This window comes from Ammodytes marinus, assembly GCF_949987685.1.
Source record: "Ammodytes marinus genome assembly, chromosome: 17".
Lineage (NCBI taxonomy): Eukaryota > Metazoa > Chordata > Actinopteri > Uranoscopiformes > Ammodytidae > Ammodytes > Ammodytes marinus.
The window spans coordinates 6,729,561-6,753,716 of record NC_137221.1 but is presented as its reverse complement, the minus strand read 5'-3'; the positions used below and the strand labels follow the sequence as shown (position 1 = coordinate 6,753,716).

At 39.6% G+C, this 24,156-nt stretch overlaps 2 protein-coding genes across 5 annotated transcripts; both read left to right on the top strand.

The window, feature by feature from the left end:
* The first annotated feature begins 340 nt into the window (after nt 1–340).
* LOC307263914 (uncharacterized protein) lies at nt 341–10,756 on the top strand. Of its 4 annotated transcripts, none has more exons than XM_080045211.1 (12): nt 341–504; nt 3,649–3,738; nt 3,872–4,000; nt 4,783–4,920; nt 5,012–5,143; nt 6,789–6,917; nt 7,319–7,462; nt 7,549–7,611; nt 8,028–8,156; nt 8,247–8,396; nt 9,742–9,885; nt 10,230–10,756. In XM_080045211.1, exons 1-12 carry the CDS (start codon nt 477–479, stop codon nt 10,298–10,300), a joined length of 1,347 nt encoding a protein of 448 aa, XP_079901337.1. In that variant the 5' UTR covers nt 341–476; the 3' UTR covers nt 10,301–10,756. The 4 variants fall into 4 exon arrangements, with proteins under 4 accessions (XP_079901337.1, XP_079901339.1, XP_079901338.1 ...); XM_080045210.1 differs by having other exon boundaries at nt 343–504; nt 6,774–6,917; XM_080045213.1 differs by lacking the exon at nt 7,319–7,462 and having other exon boundaries at nt 6,774–6,917.
* A 395-nt stretch (nt 10,757–11,151) lies between these two features.
* On the top strand, nt 11,152–22,603 carry LOC307264566 (putative C-mannosyltransferase DPY19L4). The gene is made up of 19 exons (XM_080045998.1): nt 11,152–11,456; nt 11,887–12,051; nt 15,702–15,826; nt 15,911–16,001; nt 16,126–16,247; nt 16,638–16,783; nt 17,213–17,336; nt 17,560–17,694; nt 18,183–18,314; nt 18,572–18,673; nt 18,768–18,841; nt 18,986–19,144; nt 19,296–19,415; nt 19,661–19,781; nt 20,032–20,088; nt 20,393–20,475; nt 20,730–20,862; nt 21,249–21,407; nt 22,067–22,603. Exons 1-19 carry the CDS (start codon nt 11,390–11,392, stop codon nt 22,229–22,231), a joined length of 2,280 nt encoding a protein of 759 aa, XP_079902124.1. The 5' UTR covers nt 11,152–11,389; the 3' UTR covers nt 22,232–22,603.
* Nucleotides 22,604–24,156: the final 1,553 nt, after the last annotated feature.

Below are 24,156 nucleotides of genomic sequence, written 5' to 3'. Positions count from 1 at the left end.
GAATATTTATGTTGTATGTGTGTAATAAACTGAGCTATAAACTGCCATAGCCTACTGACCTCCTCAAGTCAATGAGTAATTTCTTTATCTATGAAAGATGTATTACAATTTATTCATATGTCGTGAAGGATTCATAAGTTGAATTAACTATGAAACTTCAGTCAGTCGAGGGCACTACATTGTAAAATACATTGTTGCCATATTTTACAGCCTTGATATAGTTATGTCTGTTGCTAGGCATTTCTAAAATCACCAATGCACCAATGACGTCGGGGAGCGTCATCAACACTCGCCCTCGCGCCTCTTTTCCTCTCATTGCGAAACGGTATAAAAGAAAACCCGCACGTGAAGTGGAGGAACTGGTTTTTATGCCTTTATCTCACCGTGTCGCAGTGGTTGTGTAGCCGGAAGAGTTTAACGTTTTAACATCTGTAGGTGGATGAAGAGTGTTATTAACTCGTCTGACTGAAACAGAAATGGACTGCAAAACAGCTGACTCTAAAGGTAGTTGATTAATAACGTTGTATAGCACATTTAAGCTGAGAACAGACCGTGTATTGCATTGCATTATGGCTAAGGCTAAAAACAAAAACTTAGCTTACAACTTCCAAAATAAAGCATGGACACCACTGCTCCAAATACACAACCTCAAATCGATTTTACTCCATATAGCCTAAGTTATCAGGTGTGCACTTTTACTCCAGTGCATTCACCTGACAACTAAAGGACTATTATTACAGTATTGTTTTTACACTGTTGTAGCCTATTTTTTTTCTTAGCTTGAATATAGCCTAGTATTTTTTGTTTTGGATTATCAAATGCGCCCAAATACATTTAATGTCTGACTTCCTGTAAACGTGGACATTCCACTCGTTTCCACTCTAACATTATTTGTTACAGTGTAGCTAGTTTTGCACAGAACAAACTACATCGTGTACTACAGTTTAGCTAACATAGACATTGTGTTGCATTTCTGAGTTAAAGGTCCCATATGCTAAATGCACTTTTTAAATGTGTTCCAACATATCCATGGGTCCACGGTGTGCCTAGAGACTGCCAAAATATATAAAAAAAATAACAATCTCTCCTTTTCTCACTCTCCCCCTTTCTGTAACCCCCACCCCTCCCACCCAATATACTCCGTTCAGAATTCTCGCGGTTTATGACGTCATAAACTGCACAGCCACATCCCCATATTTTCTTTATATGTCCATGCTTCCCCCCCACATTAGCAGTAGTCTATGATAACCCCACCCCCCATTTCTTATTGGTCCACGACCATGGCCCCGAGATCCGATGGAAAATTTTCCAAGTGACAGCCATGTTGCTTTCCCCGCTAAGCGACAAGATGCCCATAGTAGCCTACAGCCTGAATGTTACATACACCAACACAGAATGCTTTTGCTCATACTCCACTAATTTATCTTAACCACAGCAGTCTATGCCTCGTTTTTAATAACACAACGGATAGGAAGCTACTTGTGGGTTTTTTCAAACAGTGAAACTGAAAGAAATGTTTTTATTGGTATTTTTGCCTGACTGGTGTATAGCTATTTAGCTTTGGGACAAGCATTCAGCTTTTGCTCATAAAAACATAATTCTATTACCCACACCAGTCTGGAAATGCCTCGTTTTTAACAGGACAAAGGATAGGAACTTAATAGTGTGGAAGTCAACTTTGAAGATATTTTTTTCACTGATTTGTGTGGTATTTTTAGCCGGTAGCTTCCGAGCTAGCTTCGAGACAAGCATTCAGCTTTTGCTCATAAAAACATAATTCTATTACCCACACCAGTCTGGAAATACCTTGTTTTTAACAGGACAAAGGATTGGAACTTAAAGGGGTAGTTCAGGATTTTAGACATAGGGCCTTATTCCCAAGTTAGCCTTGGTGTTCTTTATCAGTGGAGACAGTTTTCAACACATTTAATTCAGTCCTTCTAGTTGCAGAGTGCGCTCGTGCTAAGCTAGCTCACGGCATCGGGGGGATACCTAGCCTGCTACTAAAACAGTCTTACCCACTCCACAGTACACCCGAGGCCAATCAATTATAACGCCAGACTATCGATGTAAATGTCTGTGTTGATAGAATAATTTTAGAAATAAAACCAACCTCGCATATTGCATTTTGAGGGACTTTATTCCTTGAAGGCTGCGGCAGCGGCGGACTAATACCTAGGTTACAGGCTCTATAATAGTTTGTTTACCTGCTGCTGCCCATACCTGTACGAGCCGGAATACACTGATGAAGAATTGAGAGGGATGCTCAAAGGGCAGAAAGAGAAAGAGCGTCTGTAGAGACAGCCCCCGCTGGAGCTGCAGCAGAGAACCGGGACAGAATGACGGTAGACTGGTGGCAGTGCAGTTTCAGTGTCTGTCCCACGCTGCTCTGTTTACTTTCTGCTGTAGATATTCGGTATAGCAAAGTAAAAGTCCGCTGCTGCTAAGAAAGTAGTCCCTCAAAATGCCATAATTCATGCGATGCGAGGTTGGTTTTATTTCTAAAATTATTCTATCAACACAGACATTTACATCGATAGTCTGGCGTTATAATTGATTGGCCTCGGGTGTACTGTGGAGTGGGTAAGACTGTTTTAGTAGCAGGCTGGTATCCCCCCGATGCCGTGCGCTAGCTTAGCACGAGCGCACTCTGCAACTAGAAGGACTGAATTAAATGTGTTGAAAACGGTCTCCACTGATAAAGAACACCAAGGCTAACTTGGGAATAAGGCCCTATGTCTAAAATCCTGAACTACCCCTTTAATAGTGTGGAAGTCAACTTAGAAGATATTTTTTTCACTGATTTTAGTGGTATTTTTAGTTTATTTTATCGTCTGAGTCTTATTTTTAGCGTTGGCGCCCATGTAGCTTTGGTTGTAGCACCAAGTTTTGCTCATAACACGCTGTTTATATTCCCCACAGCAGTCTGGAAATGACTCGTTTTTAACATGACAAAGGATGGGAAGATATTCCTGTAGAAATCAAACTTCGAAGCTACTGTTTTCACTGGTTTTAATCATGTCAGGTCATGTCAAATTGTTAAAAGTATGGCTTAGCTCCGGGTAAACACTGTGTTCGCAGTCACGCAGTGTCTCTCTAGTATCGCGAGAGCACGGCAGAGACGGTGGGAGAGCCCCATGGACATATAAAGAAAGCCCGGCAGAGAGGTGGCAGATTTGTGCGATCTGGGCCAGCCAGATCGCACAAATATAGGTCATCCTGAGACCAGAGGACAATCAGGGTATAAAGGCTTGCTACAATAAATGATCGGAACGGATTTTTCAGCAAACATCTAAAAAAATAAGTATTAGGGACTACTTAGACCATATAAAATTGACAGCAAAGTGCATAATATGTGAGCTTTAAGTGTTAAGTTGGCTCCTAGTAATGTGAAATACTGACTCACTAAAGGGGGAGAGTGAGAAAAGGAGAGATTGTTATTTCTTTTGATATTTTGGCAGTCTCTAGGCACACCGTGGACCCATGGATATGTTGGAACACATTTAAAAAGTGCATTTAGCATAATATGTGACCTTTTTAAATAAAGTAAAATCAGGAGTTTATTGTGTCCACATTTATTGTCGAGCCCTTATGACCGTTTGACCAGACTAAACTTGAGTTGTATTGACCGGTGTTCCTCCCGTTCAGACTCGTCAGTGAAGGACGCCTCCAGCTCTGAGGAATTCGTTCCTCTCTCCAAGCTCCTCTCCAACAACAAATCAAAAAAGGACAAAAGTGGTGAGGACAACAACATGAAACAGACTGTCACCAACCCTGTCAGCTGAAGTAAAATATTTAAAAAAAATTACATATATTGTGACCATTCAAAGCGAAAGCACATGTTCTATGTTTGTGTATCCTCCTGTTGTAGCCACGGATGACTCGTCAGATAACGAACCTTTGATTAAGAAGAAAAAAGTCTCTTCGCCAGCCAAGAAGAAACCGGCGAAAAAAGTCAACTCGTCAGGCAGATCCAATGGCACAAATAACAAGAACGCAGGTTAGTTACATTACATTGTATCATTGTTAGCCATATTTCAGCTGTGTTTTCTGTTATATTATATAGTGAGTGGATGGCTTTGACTCTTTGCTGTATGTAATTGTTTGAGCTTCAAATACAGATGAAAGCTCTGACGATGAACCGCTCATAAACATCGCCAAAGCCACAAAGAAGCCGGCAAAGAAATCTGTCAATACAAAGAAGAAAGATAAGATCCTTTTCCCTCCATGCACCGGCAGCATAAACACACAGTTAGGGGTTTCACCATCTCGATTCTAAGTTGGAAATCTATCGAAAAGATGTCAATATCTCGACCTTCGAAATTTGAGATGGAATCGACAATATAGCCCCACCCACAGAGACACGTTTCGGCTGGCCTGCAAAGAAAGGGAAAAAACACACAGCATGTTTTAGGTGCATTAGTTGCCTCCTACCTGCAGCTGCAGCCAAAAAAAACACCATGGCAACTGCTGAAATGTCAACCGAACTTGAACCTACTCCTGCTTCTTTTTTGAATGAAACCAGTTTGTAGGCTATGCATCCACAAACATCACTGCAAATATAGCAGAACGTCTTCCAAAGAGTCACTACAAGCCGGGTACCCTTTATGACTTATGTTTTTTGTTTGAATTTAGTGTTTGGGTTCAGGTCAGGATTAAAAATCTCAGAAAATCAAAAATCAAATTGAATCGAGGATTTGGAGAATGGTGACACCCGTCTATACAACGTTGCTGTTTTCTGTTGCAGATACTGATTTTTATCTTCTGTTCTTTCTTCAACAGAATCCCTGGATGATGACGACAGCTCGGACGATGAGCCTTTGAGCAAAATTGCAAAGAAAAGTCGGAGAAAGACGCCGGTCAAACCGTCTAGAAAAGCATCTCCAGTGAAATCACAGAGGAACGCAGCAAGGAAAGAGGGTAGGTGTTAAAATGTGCAAATCGGATCTCATCTGAAATGCTTATCTTGTAGCATTTGTACCTAATAATAAATGTATTATATTTGTTTTAGTTAAATATGCTGAGTCTTCCAGTGACGGCTCAGATGAGGAAACCCTGGCAACTATAAAGACCAATTTGACAAAGGCTCCCACAGAGCAAAATACCAACGGCAAGAAAACCAAAAAAGACAAATCACAAAAAGGTAGGAAGCACTTTCATCAGACTGAAGGAGAATTTAAGGTGGAGTCAGTGAGTTTGTTATCAAAATAACTTTTTGGCAAAATCAGTGAATATCTCCTCATGACCTGCTACCTGTCTGTACTGTGTATGCTGAAAAAAATCTGGTGTTAATACTAGGGCTGTCAAAATTAACGCGTTAACGCAGGGTGATTAATTTCTGGAATTAACGGCGTTAATTTTTTTAACGCATTTAACGCATGTGCAGAATGATCCGCCCCGTGCATCCCACCGGCTCTACACTACAGTCACTCTAGCGTTGTGGCTGACCCAGGATCAGTAGCTGTGCGCGGCCAAACATAGCAGCACGCTAGTCTGTCTTTTAAACTAGTAACCACGGACCTATAACTGCTGCTAACGGCCACGTCTGTGTCGCGGCTGGCAGTTGCTCTCGGAAGCAACAGGAGAAACATTCTGCTCCGTTCACGGGAGGAAACAAACGTCTGCAGTTTTCAGAGGTGTGTGTGATTAATACGTGACATCAACATAACGTGGGCTACACACACACAAACACACACACACTGTAGCGGAGGAAACTGGTGGATGTAGCCTACCGGTACCGCGCTGATCTGTATCACTGGTTTCACTTCAGAGGTGTCGGCCAGAACACCACTTATGGCCAAAAACGTCAGACTATAAGCATGAGACGAGGAGAGGAGGAGTATGGTTTATCCGCTCTTTATTTTCCTTCTTTCACAGACACATCAGCATGCATAGATCGCAGGAAAAGAAACACAGGCTTATCTCCACTCGTGACTCGTGAGGAGACGAGGACCCGCGAATCGTGGCCGTTAATAACATGCATAAACTATAGCCTAACTAACTTATAACAGCGATCGGGACTGCATGTAGGCTACTTACTCACACACGGGTGATTCACATAAACTCAAATAAACACGTTTCACATGTGGAATTTTTTTCACACACACACACGCACAAACAGCAATCAGGTTGTATTCAGGAATGCAAAACCATGGATTCACCAAATACATGCCATTATTATAATAGCCTATGCTATATTTGCTCAAATACATAGGAATAGAGACAGCCAAATTGAAGTATGGTGTGGTAGCATATGTTTTAGTTGATTATAATTTATTTGCAGTATTTACACCATCATTTGGATTTTCAATTAATAAAAAACTACATTTAAATGTATATATTCTGTCCTCTATCTTTCAATTCATATAACAATATAAAGAAAATGTTTAAATTATTTGGGCCTATTTCGAATGGTAGAATTAATCGTGATTAATCGTGATTAATCCACAGAATCCTGTGATTAATCTGATTAAAAATTTTAATCGTTTGACAGCCCTAGTTAATACACAGCCTAGGCTCTGTAAACTGGTATGTAAACAAAGGGTATGTAAACAAAGGGGGCCCGCCGTAGCTAGCAACATGTCCAAGTCTAGGCTGTGTGTTAACACTGTTTTTTACTTTTAGTGCACAAACAATACAGACAGGTAGCAGATCGGGAGGAGATATTCACTGATTTGGGCAAAAACACGCATTCTCCAGAATTGCTAATTCCACATTTAATTGGGTGAAATTACAACAAGAAATTCAAGTAGTGACCTCTTGGGTTTATACAGACTCTTCATCTGCAGACAGCAGCCCGGAGGACGATGACGAGCCCCTGGAGAAGCTTGTTGCCAAGAACAAGAAGAAACCAGCGAAGAAAAGCCCAAAGAAGACGCCTGTAGCGCGAGGGCGAGGCAGACCGAAAAAGAGCCAAGGTAATGTAGCAGTGATCCTTTGTTGTCATAATCACCTTTTGTTTTAAATCAGTGAATATCTCCTCACTATATGGTACTGTTCCTATCTGTATTGTGTATGCTGAAAAAATCTGACGTTAATTCACTTCCTAGGCTCTGTAAACCTGTATGTAAACAAAGGGTATGTAAACAAAGGGGGCCCACCATAGCTAGCAACATGCCCGTTTACTAAACTGTGTATTAACAGTGTTTTTTTATTTTCAGTGCACAATACAGACAGGTAGCCGATGATGAGGAGATATTCACTTATTCGGACAAAAAGTGATTTTGACGACAAGCATTCTCCATAATTGCTAATTCCACCTTTAATTGGTTTAAATTACAACAAGAAATTCAAGTAGTGACCTCTTGGGTTTATACAGACTCTTCATCTGCAGACAGCAGCCCGGAGGACGATGACGAGCCCCTGGAGAAGCTCGTTGCCAAGAACAAGAATAAACCAGCGAAGACAAGCCCAAAGAAGGCGCCTGTAGCGCGAGGGCGAGGCAGACCGAAAAAGAGCCAAGGTAATGTAGCAGTGATCATTGGAGATATCATTATAATTAAAATGTAAACATTTATTTAACTTGTTGATATGATCAATGTTTGGCAGATCCCTCTGATGAAAGCTCCGACTATGAACCGCTGAAAACCAAACAAGACAAATCACGAAAAGGTAGGAAGCACTTTCATCAGACTGAAGGGGAGATAAAGGTGGAGTCAGTGATTCTGGAGAATATTTGTTGTCAAAATCACTTTTTTTTAAATCAGTGAATATCTCCTCATGATCTGGTACCTGTCTGTACTGTGTATGCCGAAAAAATCTGGCGTTGATACACATCCTAGGCTCTGTAAACTGTTATGTAAACAAAGGGTATGTAAACAAATGGGGCCCACCATAGCTAGCAACATGCCCGTTTACTAAGCTGTGTATTAACAGTGTTGTTTTATTTTCAGTGCACAAACAATACGGACAGGTAGCATATCTTGAGGAGACTGGACAAAAAGTGATTTTGACGACAAGCGTTCTCCAGAATAGCTGATTCCACCTTTAACAAGTTGTTCAAGTACTTACCTCTTCTGTATATACAGACACTTCATCTGCAGAAAGCAACTCGGAGGACGATGATGTGATTGCCAAGAACAAGAAGAAACCAGCGAAGAAAAGCCCGAAGAAGACGCCTGTAGCGCGAGGGCGAGGCAGACCGAAAAAGAGTCAAGGTAATGTAGCAGTGATCATTGGAGTAATCATTATAATTAAAAGGTAAACATTTCTTTAAAATCCTGGTTGATATTTTTGATGTTTGGCAGATCCCTCTGATGAAAGCTCCGACTATGAACCGCTGATTAATATCGCGAAGAAGAACAGCACAGACAAAAGGACAAAAAACAAAACGAAGGCGTCGCCTAAGAAGAAGAGGGTCACAGCTCCCAAGAAGACAACAAAGACACCTGAGTCAGGTAATAACTGTGGTTTAATGGTTACACACGTAAAATGGCTTTACATTGATTTGTACACATTCACCCATTCACACACCGATAGCAGCAGCTACCACGCAGGGTACGCAGCTAACTATCAGGAGCAATTTAGGATTCAGTGTCTTGCCCAGGGACACTTGGAGATTACTTTTACCATACAAAATCATAAAACCATAACACCATGAGTGGAAGATCCCCCCACATATCCTTTATATCCATGACAAGTTTGTGAATTTTAGAAGAATAATGTCATTCAGTGGTGTATTAATAGCCCCTTTTACACAGCCAGTGAAAGCCAGGAATATGCCGGAATTTCGTCCCTCCGCCCTGCTGTATAAATGCGACCGTTGCGGAACGAGGGAAGAAAGGTGCGAGAGATTAGTAGTAAGATTCCCGACACAATCAGTTCCGCCTCTCTGTATAAATGCGGCCAGTTTGTTGTTACGGAACAGGGGGGCGTTTGACGTTCCATAGCCTACGTTCTAAACATGCGACCATGTTAGCAGTTGAAGGACGTGTGTTTAACATTAACCACAGCGGCCCGATGTCCCGTAAAAATCACCAAATAAAAGGAACGGCGTATAATCTAGCTGGTTATAAGGTCCGCTGCTCAATCCAAACCCCCACGCTTCATTTTGCAGAGTGTATGAGTCTATTTCTGCCCAGGAGAAGTTGTACAATGGGAAAGCTAGGCTAAGCTAGGCTGCGACCGGATCGCCGCCGCTATTATTATCCTAAGTCTGAGCGTATATCCACACTTTATTTCTGTCTACAGTAACGTGACTTCACACACTGTGTGTATGTGTATGTCTGATTGGCAGATCGCTGCCCTTACAAAGAGACTCGCTCACAGCCAGTCTCACAAACACACACACACAGACACAGAGGTGAAGCGGTGAGCAGCGGAGTGATTTTTGTCAGTTTGGTTAACAGTCCCAGAGATGTTGGACTCAGCGCGTAGCGAGATCAACCGGCACATCACGGGGACAGTAACATACGGCCCTCTTACTGCGAGCTCCAGCACTTCTGCTCTCAATTCACCGGCCAGTGTTGTTGTTGTAAAGCAGCTGACCGGTGCGCGCTAAATGTTTACGTCACACCTGACGCTGTTTACGTGCACCTCTTTCATTCCGGAGCGCTGTGTAAAAGGGGCTACTGATGCGCCAGCAGGCCGGCGTTGCTTGGTTCTGTGTAAATAACACAGAAGCAAGCAAGGACGGCATATTGGAGTGATGTTGTTCCGTCAATATGCCGCAATCTCTGTGTAAAAGGGGCTTATATCTATTATATTATTTATTATATTTGTATTTTCTTGATATGTTTCCAGTGTGGTCAGGCAACAGCTCAGACGATGAACCCTTGAGCAAGTTAGCAGGACACCCAGAAGTCACCAAGACCGTGAGAATATCTCTAGAGAGGTGTGACGGCGAAGAGGCTGCTGCAACCGGAAGTGTGAACCAACCCAGTGAAGGTACTGATCAAGTAACCTTATGAGCTGCCGTTTAGGCTTTATATCAAGAATACACACACACACCACACATTTTCTTGCACATACACATTAAAAGCGCACAAAATTATTCTCCTTGCAAGAAGTTGTGTTTGTGCGAGCTAATATTCAAATGAGGGCATAACAGAGCTATGCTATTGCCAGTCATTTTCTCTACATGTCCGAATAGTATTGGCTCTTCAGTTAAACTAAAAAGGAAGTTAAGAAGTGTGTGTGCTTTTTATGTGTATATGCAAGAAAATGTGGTGTTTGTGCTGCATGCAAAACCTCAAAATAAAGAGTAACATTGTTCTTACTCTCAAATACAGACACACCGACTGCTGAGAAAACCCCGAGCGCGGAGTCGCAGAGCTCTGAGGAATCACCAGAAGAAGAATAAGCACAGAAAAATGAGTTGTTAAAGGTTGAAGAAAAAAATAGGGTTTATATTGTTTCGTATCACCTCTTGGATTGGAAAGTTCAGATGGAATTCCTAACGTGTATTAGAGAGACACCTCCTTAAATATCACAGTTTAAAGTTCATGTGACGTCCCAAAAGTGTGTTTTATATACTGTCAATGTTAATTTATGGTGTTGATATTTCTACTCCTGTTTTTAAGTTTGGAATCAAATTTTGTAGGTACCTGAAATATTGTATGTTGTTAAGTCTTTGATGCGTTCACTGTTTGTGCGTGCCCATTGTTTCCATTGGTTTTATCCTCTGGTCTTTATTTTTTAAATTGAGTAATTTACCACTTGTCAATGTTAGTTACATTTTGTTGCTTTGATATTAACTGCACATTCAGCATGCACCAGTGGAAATCTTTTGTGATGAATTAAATTGTTTTCACTATGACATTTCAGTTGAGTCTATCTCTCACTTGCCACACACACACACACACACACACACACACACACACACACACACACACACACACACACACACACACACACACACAAACAATTCGTCTTCCCTCAGTTGTACACTTGATCATATTAGGATCTTATTGTAGTGTGCAGGTAAAACAATGGTTGAAAAGGAATAATTATTTGCATATTACTCAGTTATTGATTAATCAACAAGAAAAAACTAAAAAAATATACATTCGACTATTTCTATTTTACCCATATATAGTATAGAACAGTTTTTACCCTTTTACACACTATCTATGATTTTATCACATGATTTTCTGGTCTCTTTAAACACGAAACGTCACTTCCGCCGGTATCAGCCAGCAGCAGCAGAGCTAACTTCAATCTCACACTTCACACCACAAACTCTGCAGCTGTCCCTCTGCAGGTTTGAAACTTTGTGTTGATCCTGAGATAAGTGGAATTCGTATCTCAAACTGTCATCTGCCTTTTTCTATATTTAGTATCGTGTTGAAAAAGGGGCTTTCTGTGTAAGCTAACTGCTAGTTAGCTAGCATGCTGCTCTACTCTCAACATATCGCACAACTCCTCTTGGATTAAATGTTTATATCTCGACATGACGGAGTTAAGATGTCGGAAAACAGAAAGGCTGGGGGGAGAGAAAGAAGAGGAAGAGAATACAAGTGAGTAATTACTTCATACTGCATAGTTTAGCTAAATGAACACAGGTTAGCTTCTTGTGGAGGACAAAACAAAAACATCTGTTAACTTTATCAGTAATCGGAATGGTTGTTATGGCTGATAAAAGGCTGCTGTTATTTTCATATACTTTATTCATAGATTTTTAGTGTAAATAAATACATGTTACACAACAGAATAAAGCAGAAGAAACAGAAAATAAATTACAATACGATTCTATAGAAGTATAATAAATACATCATAAGCCAACACACTATACAAATACAACGACTTTAGGTAATTCTTCATAAAGACAATTGTTGCCAAATCTTGTCAAAGGTTGCAGAGCTGAGAGAAACATTGTGTCGTATCCTTTCAAGTTTGTTAAACTAGTTGTGTTGTCTGTTACTTGTAATCATGGTTATAACACATCAGATGTGAACGGGCCAGTGAAAGAGGGGGATGAGGAGGAGGAGAGTGTGTCCGTTGAAAAGGACAAGCCGCAGAATGATGGAGTTAAAGAAGACGAGACTCAAGTTAAACCAGAAGAATCAAACTCACCTCAGAATGATGTCAAAAGATCCAACAGTTCCCCTATGTGTAAGTTTCACTTCAATTGTATTTACTTTTATACAGGTGTGTGTAAATTTTTTTTTTAACCCTTAGGGCCCGTTATAATATTAGGCACACTTGTACCGCTAAGGTCCGTAAAATGGACATTTCATTGAGGTAGCTATAAAAAATATTATACATTATTTTTTTTCTACTTTTTTTTTGCCAATTCTTTTCCCCCACATCTGCCCTAACTATTAATATAAAATAGTCATGAATTTTAAAAGATGTTAACCCTTTAAATGCCAGGTTTTGGTTATGATGCCATCGTATTTTAAATTAAAAAAACTGAAAAACTGAAATATTTTCAATATACTACATGCAAACTAATTTTTTTTGTGTTGAATTATTAGGCCTGTGATGTGTCAATGATGAGCAGCAAAACTGATTTTCAGGCATTATTATTTTTTGTGCAGTGTCAAATACTCACACTCGTACCGCTAAGGTCCGTAAAATGGACATTTCCTTGAGGTAGCTATAAAAAATATTATACATTAATTTTTTTCTACTTTTTTTTTGCCAATTATTTTCCCCTACATCTGCCCTAACTATTAATATAAAATATTCATGAATTTTAAAAGATGTTAACCCTTTAAATGCCAGGTTTTGGTCATGATGCCATCGTATTTTAGATGAAAAAAACTGAAAAACTGAAATATTTTCAATATACTACATGCAAACTAATTTTTTTTGTGTTGAATTATTAGGCCTGTGATGTGTCAATGATGAGCAGCAAAACTGATTTTCAGGCATTATTATTTTTTGTGCAGTGTCAAATACTCACACTCGTACCGCTAAGGTCCGTAAAATGGACATTTCCTTGAGGTAGCTATAAAAAATATTATACATTAATTTTTTTCTACTTTTTTTTTGCCAATTCTTTTCCCCCACATCTGCCCTAACTATTAATATAAAATATTCATGAATTTTAAAAGATGTTAACCCTTTAAATGCCAGGTTTTGGTCATGATGCCATCGTATTTTAGATGAAAAAAACTGAAAAACTGAAATATTTTCAATATACTACATGCAAACTAATTTTTTTTGTGTTGAATTATTAGGCCTGTGATGTGTCAATGATGAGCAGCAAAACTGATTTTCAGGCATTATTATTTTTTGTGCAGTGTCAAATACTCACACTCGTACCGCTAAGGTCCGTAAAATGGACATTTCATTGAGGTAGCTATAAAAAATGTTATACAATATTTTTTTTTACTTTTTTTTGCCAATTCTTTTCCCCTACATCTGCCCTAACTATTAATATAAAATAGTCATGAATTTTAAAAGATGTTAACCCTTTAATTGCCAGGTTTTGGTCATGATGACATCGTATTTTGGAGGAAAAAACTGAAAATGTTTATTATTTTCAATATACTACATGCAAACTAATTTTTTTTGTATTGAATTATTAGGCCTGGGATATGTCAATGCTGAGCAGCAACACAGATATTTAGGCATTATTATTTTTTGTACAGTGTAATAAACTGACACTCATACCGCTAAGGTACGTAAAATGGACTTTTGAAAAAGGTAGCTATAAAAAATATTATACATCGATATTTTTCCAACTTTTTTAGGCTTGAATTTTAAACCAACATCAGTACTAATCATAAATTGAATTTTTGTGTTAGGAAAAGAACCTCACCTGCAGTCCATGCACATTTTCCACTCTTTTTGTTATTATCCAGAAGTGAACAGTGAACGGGCCAAGAACAGTGTAACAGGGACATCATTGGCTAAATAAAGTTGTGTGTATGAGAGAGACTGTGTGTGTGTGTGTGTGTGTGTGTGTGTGTGTGTATCCCCATGACCTAGACATTATGAGCAAAATGCTAGTGGTTTTCAAGTGGCACTGTTTTCATTCACTCTGTTCCATGTGTAGTTTTTCATGCAGAGGTTCAAAATCCCTCTAAAGATGACTTTGTATAAATGCACAGCACACACACCTACCTGAGGTCCATACACACAAGCATGTGCAGTGCACTGCTTCAAATAAGTTAAAACATGGGCCATCTTCAATCACATCAAAGGTGCAGCCGTCAGAGACACATAACAAGTCGTTGAGCTGTTTACACAGCTGCCATTGAAACCAGAGTTTATACAAAGCAAACTGTGGAACTAGTTATTTCTTACCTGGCAATATGGAGGGAGCCTTTACACAAGAAGTACATAAAGCTTTGGAAACAGTGATGGAGTCTGATTCTGATAGCGAGTAATAGGAATCTGACACAGACAATGGTTGCGTTCCGAATCGCATACTTTCTACTATATAGTATGTAGAAAAAAGATTTAGGATGTCCCGATTCTTATGGCCAGATTTAGGATGGTTAGAAGTACCCGGATGTCCTACTTCATGCGGCCAAGATTGTTAGTGTTGAAAACTGCATCCTATTTGGGCGATTCTGACCCACAATCCAGTGCGCACGTGAAGTGACGTAACATCGACGAAGCCTCCATATGAAAACAAACGGGGATGCGACGGATATAAAAGCAAGAGGCAAGATCAAGGCGCAATGTTATGATGAAATAAGAGAGTAAAGTATGTCCCAATAGTATGCCTACTGCATCCTAACTAGATTCTTTTTATCGTCGGATGTAGTATGTAGAATAGAAAAAAGAAAGAGTATGAGATTCGGAACGCAACCAGTGTCTGAAACCTCCATTAACGCGTAACAGGTGGGTCCCTGTAACATTCCAGTGGCTGCAGGAGTATATCTGTGTATGGGTGTTGGTGGGGCCAACTGAATTCTCCACTACTGAAAGTCAGAGGAAACATCCCAGCTCTGGAGGAGGATTCAGAGTAAATGAAAACAGTGCCACTTGAAAACCACTAGCCTTTTGCTCATAATGTCATAGGTCATGGATACACACACACACACACACACACACACACACACACACACACACACCCACATACACACACACACACACACACACACACACTCCTCAGGGTTAAAGCTAAAGGGAGAGGAAGGGGGGATTGTGACAGTGCTATCTAGTGGAAATAGCCTGTTTTTTCTCCATATGCCAAATATGGTCATAATGACATAACATGGTGGAGAGTAGTAAAAATGATCAATTCCAAGGTAGAAGCCCAGATTGACACCCAGATATAAAAAAATGCATCAATTATGCTTTAATGGCAGTGTGTTGAAAAAATGGTGTTTGAATGGGTGTTAATGGACGTTTTATGGACCTTAGCAGTCTGAATGTAACTCTTGTTTGTATACAGTGTATTTTAGCCTTACTGTAGGAGCTGAGCTGGAAATAACATTATCATATAAAAATACACTTCCTTACCAGTTTTCATGCCATATGCATGAACACAGCCAAAATTATCCAAAAAAAGAAAAATGAAATGTCCGTAAAATGGACCAACGGGCCCTAAGGGTTAATATTATGGATTTTTTTTGTTTACACAGAAAATGAAACATTTCAAGGTTTTCTTCGTTTTAATTTTGATGATTACAGCTCAAGGAAATCCAAAATCCAGTTTATCAAAACATTAGATTATTGTGTCATTGTTCATACTCCAATAACATTTTTTAAAATAAAAAAAACTACTAAATACTTTCAAAATAAGTTTTTATAGTGTTGTTGTGATAATTGACTTTGCCTCTCATCTTTCTGCTCCTCAGCGCATTTTCTGCAGCGCGTGGTGCGGGTGTTCTTCGGGTGTCTGGCGGCAGTTGGCTGCGGAATGCTCTACGCCGTTTATCTGTCCTCCTATCATGACAGGAAGTTCTGGTTTTCCACAAGACAGGTGGGTGACTGTCTAATTTATTTATATTTTTTTAGTTCACTGCCATATCAAAATATAATATGAATTTGTTCTTATTTGTTTTAGGAGCTAGAGCGGGAACTGACCTTCCAGGATGGCAGCGGTCTCTATTATTACTACTACAAGCACATGCTGACGGCACCATCTTTTGAAAGAGGTACAGACCATCCTGTGAAGAAATTTTAAATACATATCCAAACACACCATCAAAAAATACACTATACATGTCACTCTCTCCTTGTAAATCAACTCTGTTCCTTTGTGGTTTGTGTGTTTTTAAGGTTTTTATGATCTGATGTTTGACAATAAGACGGTGTCCGGTCAGACCATCAATGCAGTGGAACGCCTTTCTCTGTATCCGGAGCTCATCACCAGCTTCGTCTACAAATTCACCGGAACACAGGTGAGTGTTCAACACATTTATGTTTTATTTTCATCTAGTAATATGAGGTGGTAAAGTATGTATTTTTTTTTATCATTTTAATTGACTGTGAGCTGCATGGCACAAGTGGTATTCAAATCTCCCTTTGAAAGCCCTGAAGTCTGCCCTCATCTGCTGACAGTACAGAAGGCTAGACACCAGAATAACAAAAACAACTGCATTAATCCGTAATTGATTATAATAGCAGATCGGATTGACGAAGATGTCATGCTACTGGGCTTGTTATTATTTAATCACTTTATTACTCGACTTTGGATTCTTGGCTTGTTTGTAAACAACCATATAAAGAGATTTCGCCGATATCATTTAAGCCTTGCTGGATAATGTGTCTCTCTCTCTCTGTGCTCTCAGGACATTGTGGAGCCGATCTACTTCTATGTTGGAGCGGTGTTCGGCCTCCAGGCGCTGTACGTCACGGCGCTGTTCGTCTGCAGCTGGGTGATGAGCGGGACCTGGGTGGCCGGCATGCTGACTGTGGCCTGGTACGTCATCAACAGGTGAGAAGGAATTCTGCTGTGTTGGTCCCCATACTAAAGTGTAGGTTTCTCTGTGTGACTAAACACACAGTAAACTTGTTATTGTGAACCTTTTCAATATTATTTTATCCATTGTCTTCCCTGTTGTTCCTAACATATAATACCCTTATAATAACATGCTTTAAACAACTACTTATGCCTCTGCACTGGCAATAGTGCAGAGGTTGTGGGTTGTGCGATGTGCGTCCTTTTGTCCGTAGAAAAATCTGGGCCAAGTTTGCATGAATGTCAACTTCGTCTCAAGAATAACAGAAACAGACTTTTGTCAAATTAAGCTAAATAGGTAATTCCATGCCTCACTAAGAAATATAAACTCCTGGTGGTAGTTCTAGTTTTCTTTCTGTTTCATGAAGACTTGTCCTCGTTTCAACTCTGCCGTTTCTCCCTCAGACCGGACACCACCAAAGTGGACCACGCGATCCCTCTGCGGGACAACTGGGCGCTACCGTACTTCTCCTGCCAGGTCGCAGCTCTGACGGGATTCCTGACCAATAACATCAGCTCTGCCACTGAGGTGAGACTCTCATCAAACCATTGTCTTAAAATAGACTAGGAGGAACTTTTAAATGTTTATGAAACAGTCCTCTGATGATTTTAAATGACCTGTAACAGCGAACAAGACCATCAGCGAAAAAAGTGCTATTTTGTAAGTTCCCCGTAGCCACATTAAATAATCCTCCTCTACAACAACAACATTTCATTCAGACCCAGTGATAAACTGTGTTGTTTCTCCGTAGATGTTCTGCTACCTCACCATGAGTGCCACCACCATCTTCTTCCTGCTGATGTGGGAACACAGCCACTACGTGCTCTTCATCCAGGGCCTCTGTCTGCTCCTGCTCGACTCCTTTGACCTGGTGCCACCACGCAAGGTAACAGAGCCCTGAGCTAATAAAGGACTTCAATCACATTTAAAAAAGGAATCAGTGATTCTGGAGAACGCATGATCACTTTTGTCAAAATCAGTGAAGATCTACATAAAGTTTTATTTATTTATAATTGTAAAGTGTTAATATAGAGCAACATACTATTGTCTTCTTTGTTATAATGGGCTTAAATACCATTAAAAAATATACAGTAAATGTTCCTATAAATAGCTGATTGTACAGAATCTTCAGATCCTCCTGCATCATGCGAACTGTAGTCGTCAAAAACTGTTCCTTCATATCTCTCCCTCTCTCCCTCCCTCTCTTTCCCTCTCTCTCTCTCTCTCTCTCCCCCTCTCTTTTATTCTCTCTCTCTCTCCCTATCTCTGTCTCCCTCTCTTTCTCTCTCTATTTTTGTCTCTCTCTCTCTCTATCCTCTCCCTCTCTTCCTCTCTCTCTCTCCCTCTCTCTTTCTCTCTCTTTGCGATTTAAAGATGGCTGACATTCATAAGATCTACCTGAGCTCCTTGTTCCTGGCCTACCTGTTCCAGTTCCAGAACCCTGCGCTGCTCAGCTCTCCTCTGCTCAGCCTCATGATCGGCTCAGTGCTCGCGAGGTACTTCCAGGTAGAGTTAGCTGTCTCTCACTCACCTCACAACTCAGCCTTATTAACATATTATAGACATTTCGTGTTGACTTGCCCTGAATCCCAGCTGTGTGAGCTTTAGTGCTGAAATAATACATAATAATCACTGGCTTTTGATAACTAATTAATAATTTAAGATAACATTTTTATTTTTTATTTTAGATTTTTAATTTAATTTTTTTTAACTTTAAATAGAGTAACACATTCTCACTGCTGTTTTCTTTATCTTTACTGCAGCAAAAGATGAAGATGGGACCACTGTTGGCCAGAATAATGAAACTCTTCCTACATTTCTACCTGGTCTTCACCACAGGGATCACCTTCAGCTATTTGGTCAAGGTAAAAACACAAGAGAAATGGTTTGTCAAAGTTAAGAGCTTTAACTGTGTCATTATTACATTGTTTGTTAATCATGACTGTCTCTCATCCACAGAAACTTATACCTGTGAGTGAGAGTGACTTCATATTGAAATTCCTCGAAGTAAAATTTGGGCTCAACACAACAACGTGAGTTAAAATGTCTAGCCACATTGTGCATAATCCTTTTTGGTTTTGAAGCGGTGTCTGTATTAGTCGGTGTGCTATTTTCTTCCTACATCTTATCTAACAGCAGAGTTTAATGGCAAAGTTTTTAACTTCCTTCTATGACAGAGACTTTGTCACCAACTTCCTGTTGTGCCAAGAGAGTCTCCAGACGCCCAATCAGGACTTGTTCCTGCGGCTGACTCAGGCCTCGGTCCTTCCCTTCTACCTCCTGGTGCTCACTGTCTGCCTGCTGTCCACCCTGCAGACCATTTACAGACGACTCAGGTTAGACACATGATAATAACATAGAGGTGCATCTGAAAAAAGAAGACTTTCATATTTTCAAGATTCACTACACGGAGTGAACTATGTTGATTTTTACATAAATGCATGTAAAAATGTAAATTAAAAATAAAGTGTTTTAACTTTTCTACAGCGGTCAGCCAATGAAAACGGACCTCAGACTTGAAGATGGACGAATAGGAGAGAAGCCCGAGGTCATCTATCATGTTTTCCACACGTTGCTTTTCGGAGGCCTGGCGCTGCTGTTTGACGGGTACGTTCATCACAATAAAAGAAAATCAGTAGTCAAGACGGGAGGTTTGCTTTGCTAAAATGCGCTGCAAGAAAACCCTGCGTTTACAGAGCATAGGCTGTGTTTAGCACTAGATTTTTTCTTCAGCGTACACACAGTACAGACGGGTAGCGAATCGTGATGAGATTTTCACTGATTTTGACAACAACAAAAAATCTCCATAATCTCTGACTCCACCTTTAACTGGTTTTCCTTTTTTCCTTTAGGATGAAATATCTCTGGACGCCGTACGTCTGCATGTTCACAGCGTTCGGAGTTTGTTCTCCAGAGCTCTGGATGACGGTGTTCAAGTGGCTCAAACTGAAGTCCATCCACCCTGTAGTCCTGGTGAGTGTGATATTCACCTTTAACAGCAAACACTTTTTAAATGTGCATTACTACATATCAAAAATACAAACTCCTTTCTCTCCTCATCCACTCCAAAAACACGTTTTAAATTGAATTTATAAATAACTTTTTCATTTTAATCAACTATAATGATAACTAATCACCATCACTTATTTTATTTACAAGTGTTGAACCATCCAGGTTTCTGCTAAGGTTGTTAATTAATTTATTTTTTCCTCTTACATTCCAGTCTCTGATCCTGAGCACAGCGGTTCCCACCATCATAGGGTTCAGTTTGTGGAGAGAGGTGAGATTTTCTGCTCTTTAACTTTCTTTTGTACAAATGTTTTTATTTTTCCAATATCAACACATTGAAGTACATATCAACCACATGCATTAGCTTCATACCATGGAATATTTCCTTCCAGTTTATTTTTAGTTTTGGACAAGACCAAAATATGTGTTTAATGTATAGCTATAGTGTTCTGCAATTCATCCAAGCAGTAGCTTACACCTAGCTTTTCTAAAATATCTCCTCAGCTTTTTACCTTATGAACAGACATTTTAAAAGAAGAAGAATATAATATCCTGTGCTCTCTCCTGTCCTGCAGTACTGCCCTCGTGTCTTGTTGGAGTTGTCTGATCTGCCGGAGTTCTACGACCCGGACACAATGGAGCTGATCAGCTGGATCAGGTGGCCTATCACAGCCTCTCTCTCTGTTATTTGATTAGGGGGGTGTCACCAACTAAGACTTCACATGGTTGAATCTTCTTTCATTTTTGTTAACATCTTTTTTATTTTCTTGTATATATTGTCTGTTTTTGTTATTTGTTTTGTTATCTCTTAAATGCAATTTCTAATCTTAATGTTTTTATGCCCATGTAAAGCTCTTTGAATGGCCTTGTGTCTGAATTGTGCTATAGAAATAAACTTGCCTTGTCCTGCAGGTCTCAGGCTCCTCTAGCAGCCGTATTCGCCGGCAGCCCTCAGCTGTTAGGAACCGTCAAGTTGTGTTCAGGTTCAGCTGTGACCAGTTTACCGCTTTACTCCGACATCAACCTGCTGAGGAGGACCGAAGATGTGAGTCAGATGACAAAAGGAAACGTTTTTTTAAGATTAGATTTTTTGGGCATTGTTATGCTTTATTGGACAGTTTGGAGAGACAGAGGTGAAATGGGGCAGAGATGGGAATGACATGCAGAGAAAAGACCACAGGCCGGATTCTAACCTGTGGTCTGCTGCTTCTGAGGACTGAGCCTCTATGTTATAATGGGTCTTAAGAAAAATTATAAAGTATTGTTGTATATTCTCCGTCCCTTTTATTTTCAGCAACCTCTATACTGCCCATTCTATAATAAGGGTATTAATTAAAGTGCTCGAAAGAATGAGATATTTTATTTATCAGATGGGTTGAACTAACTAGCTACTACTACTTAATTTAATATCTTTTTTCCCTGTCCTTGTAGACTTACCAGGTGTATTCCTTGAGATCTGCGGAGGACGTCTATAAGATTCTGACGTCCCAAAAGACAAACTACGTGATCGTCGAGGAGTCGATCTGTAACGAACTGACGCTGAACAGAGGCTGTAAGATCAAAGACCTGCTGGACATCGCCAACGGACATGTGAGTGTTGTCCGTCTGTTTCAGATTTCAACAGTGAATGTTGTTGCCATGACGAGACAATTAAGAGTTTGTTTAGGTAGATTTTGAATGTTTTTCCAAGTGTCTAGGTTATACAGTGCTACAGTATAAAAAAATGCAATAATAGAGGTATTACAGGGCAACAGGAAATTCTAATTTATAGGTGGAGTCAGCAATTCTGGAGATCGCTCGTTGCCAAAATCCCTATTTGTCAAAATCACTGAATATGTGATCAAGATCTGCTACCTATACGTACTGTGTGTGCACTGAAAAAAATCCAGTTTTAATGCAAAACCTAGGCTATGTAAATGTGTATGTTGCTAACTACGGTGGGCCCCCTTGATTACATAGCCTTTGTTTACATACCAGTTTACATAGACTAGGCTGGTTATGAACACCAGATTCTTTTTCAGCACGTCCAGAGTACGAACAGGTAGCAGCTCATGAGGAAATATTTACAGATTTTGACAACAAACTTTCTCCAGAATCACTGACTCCACCATTTAAAAAGGAGATTTTTCAGTGGTGTTGGACGTCTCCTCTAATTATCTGCAAAAAAAGTAAAAAAAAAAAAAAGTTTTGATACAACAGTAATTTTTTTAACGCCATTATCTTTCCCGTCTTCTTATCCCATGTCTCAGGTTGTTTACGACAAAGGGGAGATGTACTCGTTCTCCAAACACGGGCGCTTCTGCCAGGAGATCAAGATGAACTACTCACCGTACACAAACTACTTCACGCGAGTGTTCTGGAACCGATCGTACCACGTCTACAAAGTCAACTCGGTCATCTCCTTTCAGTACTGACAGCAACCTATGCCTCCCTGATGAGACGTTACTGAGCCCGTATTCCAGTGTTCACGTCAATGCAATATGTGGCTGTCTGCAGCGTGTGTTCAGAGAAATGTCACTGTTACCTTTACACACCCAGGTGTTAATACTGAAGCTGCAAATTCAAACCAACCGGGATCATCTGAGCACACTGTACTGGTTTTGGTCCTACTACATGTGTTATGTTTTGATTTAAACAAATCAAGATAAAACATAAAAAGGACCGTGTTGAAGTTGAAAATGCCATAATAATCATTGTACTGAAGTTTTCTAAGCCATGTCTTAATGTTACTGTGATGGTTTTAATGAAGGGAGAGGTGTGTGTGTGTGTGTGTGTGTGTGTGTGTGTGTGTGTGTGTGTGTGTGTGTGTGTGTGTGTGTGTGTGTGTGTGTGTGTGTGTGTGTGTGTGTGTGTGTGTGTGTGTGTGTGTGTGTGTGTGTGTGTGTGTGTGTGTGTGTGTGTGTGTGTGTGTGTGTGTGTGTGTGTGTGTGTGTGTGTGTGTGTGTGTGTGTGTGTGTGTGAGCAGAAGCAAAAAGCGATGGAGATTTTTTTAGTTTCATTATTTTGAGACGATGCATAATGGACTATACAGTACATCTGACTATCAGAATGGCAACCTGGTTCTGGACTGATATATCTCAAGTATTGGATGGATTGCCATAATATTTAATTGCCACTGAAATGAATTGTCTACAGAGGAAGGATCGTAGTTTCTTCTAACCGTTCCTGTAGTGCCATCATGATGGTAACGTTTTTTTAGTTTTTTTTTCTGTGAAAATATCTCAATGGAATGCCATTCAATTTAATACAGACATTCAAAAATATTTTTCTTGTTGCAGCACTATCAGGTCAGAGTTTTCACTAACTCTATAAATATCTCCAAATCTACTTGACTGATAGGATAAACTTTTATTCAGACATCTGTGGACGATCACAAATACTTTGGTGATACTGTTTTCCTTTCTTCTAGTGCCACCATGAGTTTGACATTCTTACTTCAGAGTGAAATGTCTTCATATGTGGATAAAATAGGGTGAGCAGATTTCTCCAGTAAAAAACGACACAAACTCGAGTTAAGTGTTCATGAATTAGTGAATGGGGTCGACGACCAGATAGTTAATATACAGATTAAAGCTCATCAGTATAATAAACCTTTTAACAGTTTTTTAGAGCCTTAAAGGGCAGTGGAAGTTGCTTCTAAAGCTGCTAATTTCTGTTGTCTCTATATCTGGATGCCTTATTATTTTTTGAGGTGCGGGACAGGATTCCCCTTTAACCTGTTACTGTGTCTGTGTCCGAACATCTCTCGTCCCCTGGTTGTTGCCTCAAAGTGTTGTAGAGGTGAATTTATCCTGGTGCTCTCATGCAAGAATCACCAATAACTGTCCTAATGCAAAAAAGGCCATGTAGGGAATTTTTAGGTTTTATTGAATTATGTATGGAGATTAAAAGTATGTATGCGTTGAAGAATAAAAAAGATGTTCCCTCAAATGTGTTGCAACGTTTTCTAATGAGTATGTGATGGAAAACGTAGACATACAAATACATTTCTTATTTGATAGCGATTATTTTTCTTAACACAACTAGTTTTGGCAAGACATTTTAAAGGAATTTTAGGAAAAAGTGAGATAGAAATTTCATTCTCTCAGAAGGTAAATTGTGTTGTTTTAGTTGCACAAAATAAAAAAATCGAATTAAAAATGTGCATATCGATTTACAGATGTAAAGAGAGAGTAGTATTTGAGTGTTTAGAAAAGCGCTACATAAATCTTATCAATTATAATTAATTATTAATGCCGACTTTTATGTTTACTTTTGTGGGTAGTTTTTTTTTTAATCTAATTCTGTCACTGTCAAAAACTTCAAATTTAGTATAAAGCAAAATATTATAAATATGCGC

Coding starts and splice junctions, on each gene's coding strand:
- LOC307263914 (XM_080045210.1), top strand. CDS start 477: ATGGACTGCAAAACAGCTGACTCTAAAG. Junction 6,918..7,318: donor CAGACCGAAAAAGAGCCAAG/GTAATGTAGCAG, acceptor GGGTTTATACAG/ACTCTTCATCTGCAGACAGC. Junction 8,157..8,246: donor CAGACCGAAAAAGAGTCAAG/GTAATGTAGCAG, acceptor GATGTTTGGCAG/ATCCCTCTGATGAAAGCTCC.
- LOC307264566 (XM_080045998.1), top strand. CDS start 11,390: ATGACGGAGTTAAGATGTCGGAAAACAGAAAGGCTGGGGGGAGAGAAA. Junction 16,248..16,637: donor ACAAATTCACCGGAACACAG/GTGAGTGTTCAA, acceptor CTGTGCTCTCAG/GACATTGTGGAGCCGATCTA. Junction 20,476..20,729: donor GAGCTGATCAGCTGGATCAG/GTGGCCTATCAC, acceptor CTTGTCCTGCAG/GTCTCAGGCTCCTCTAGCAG.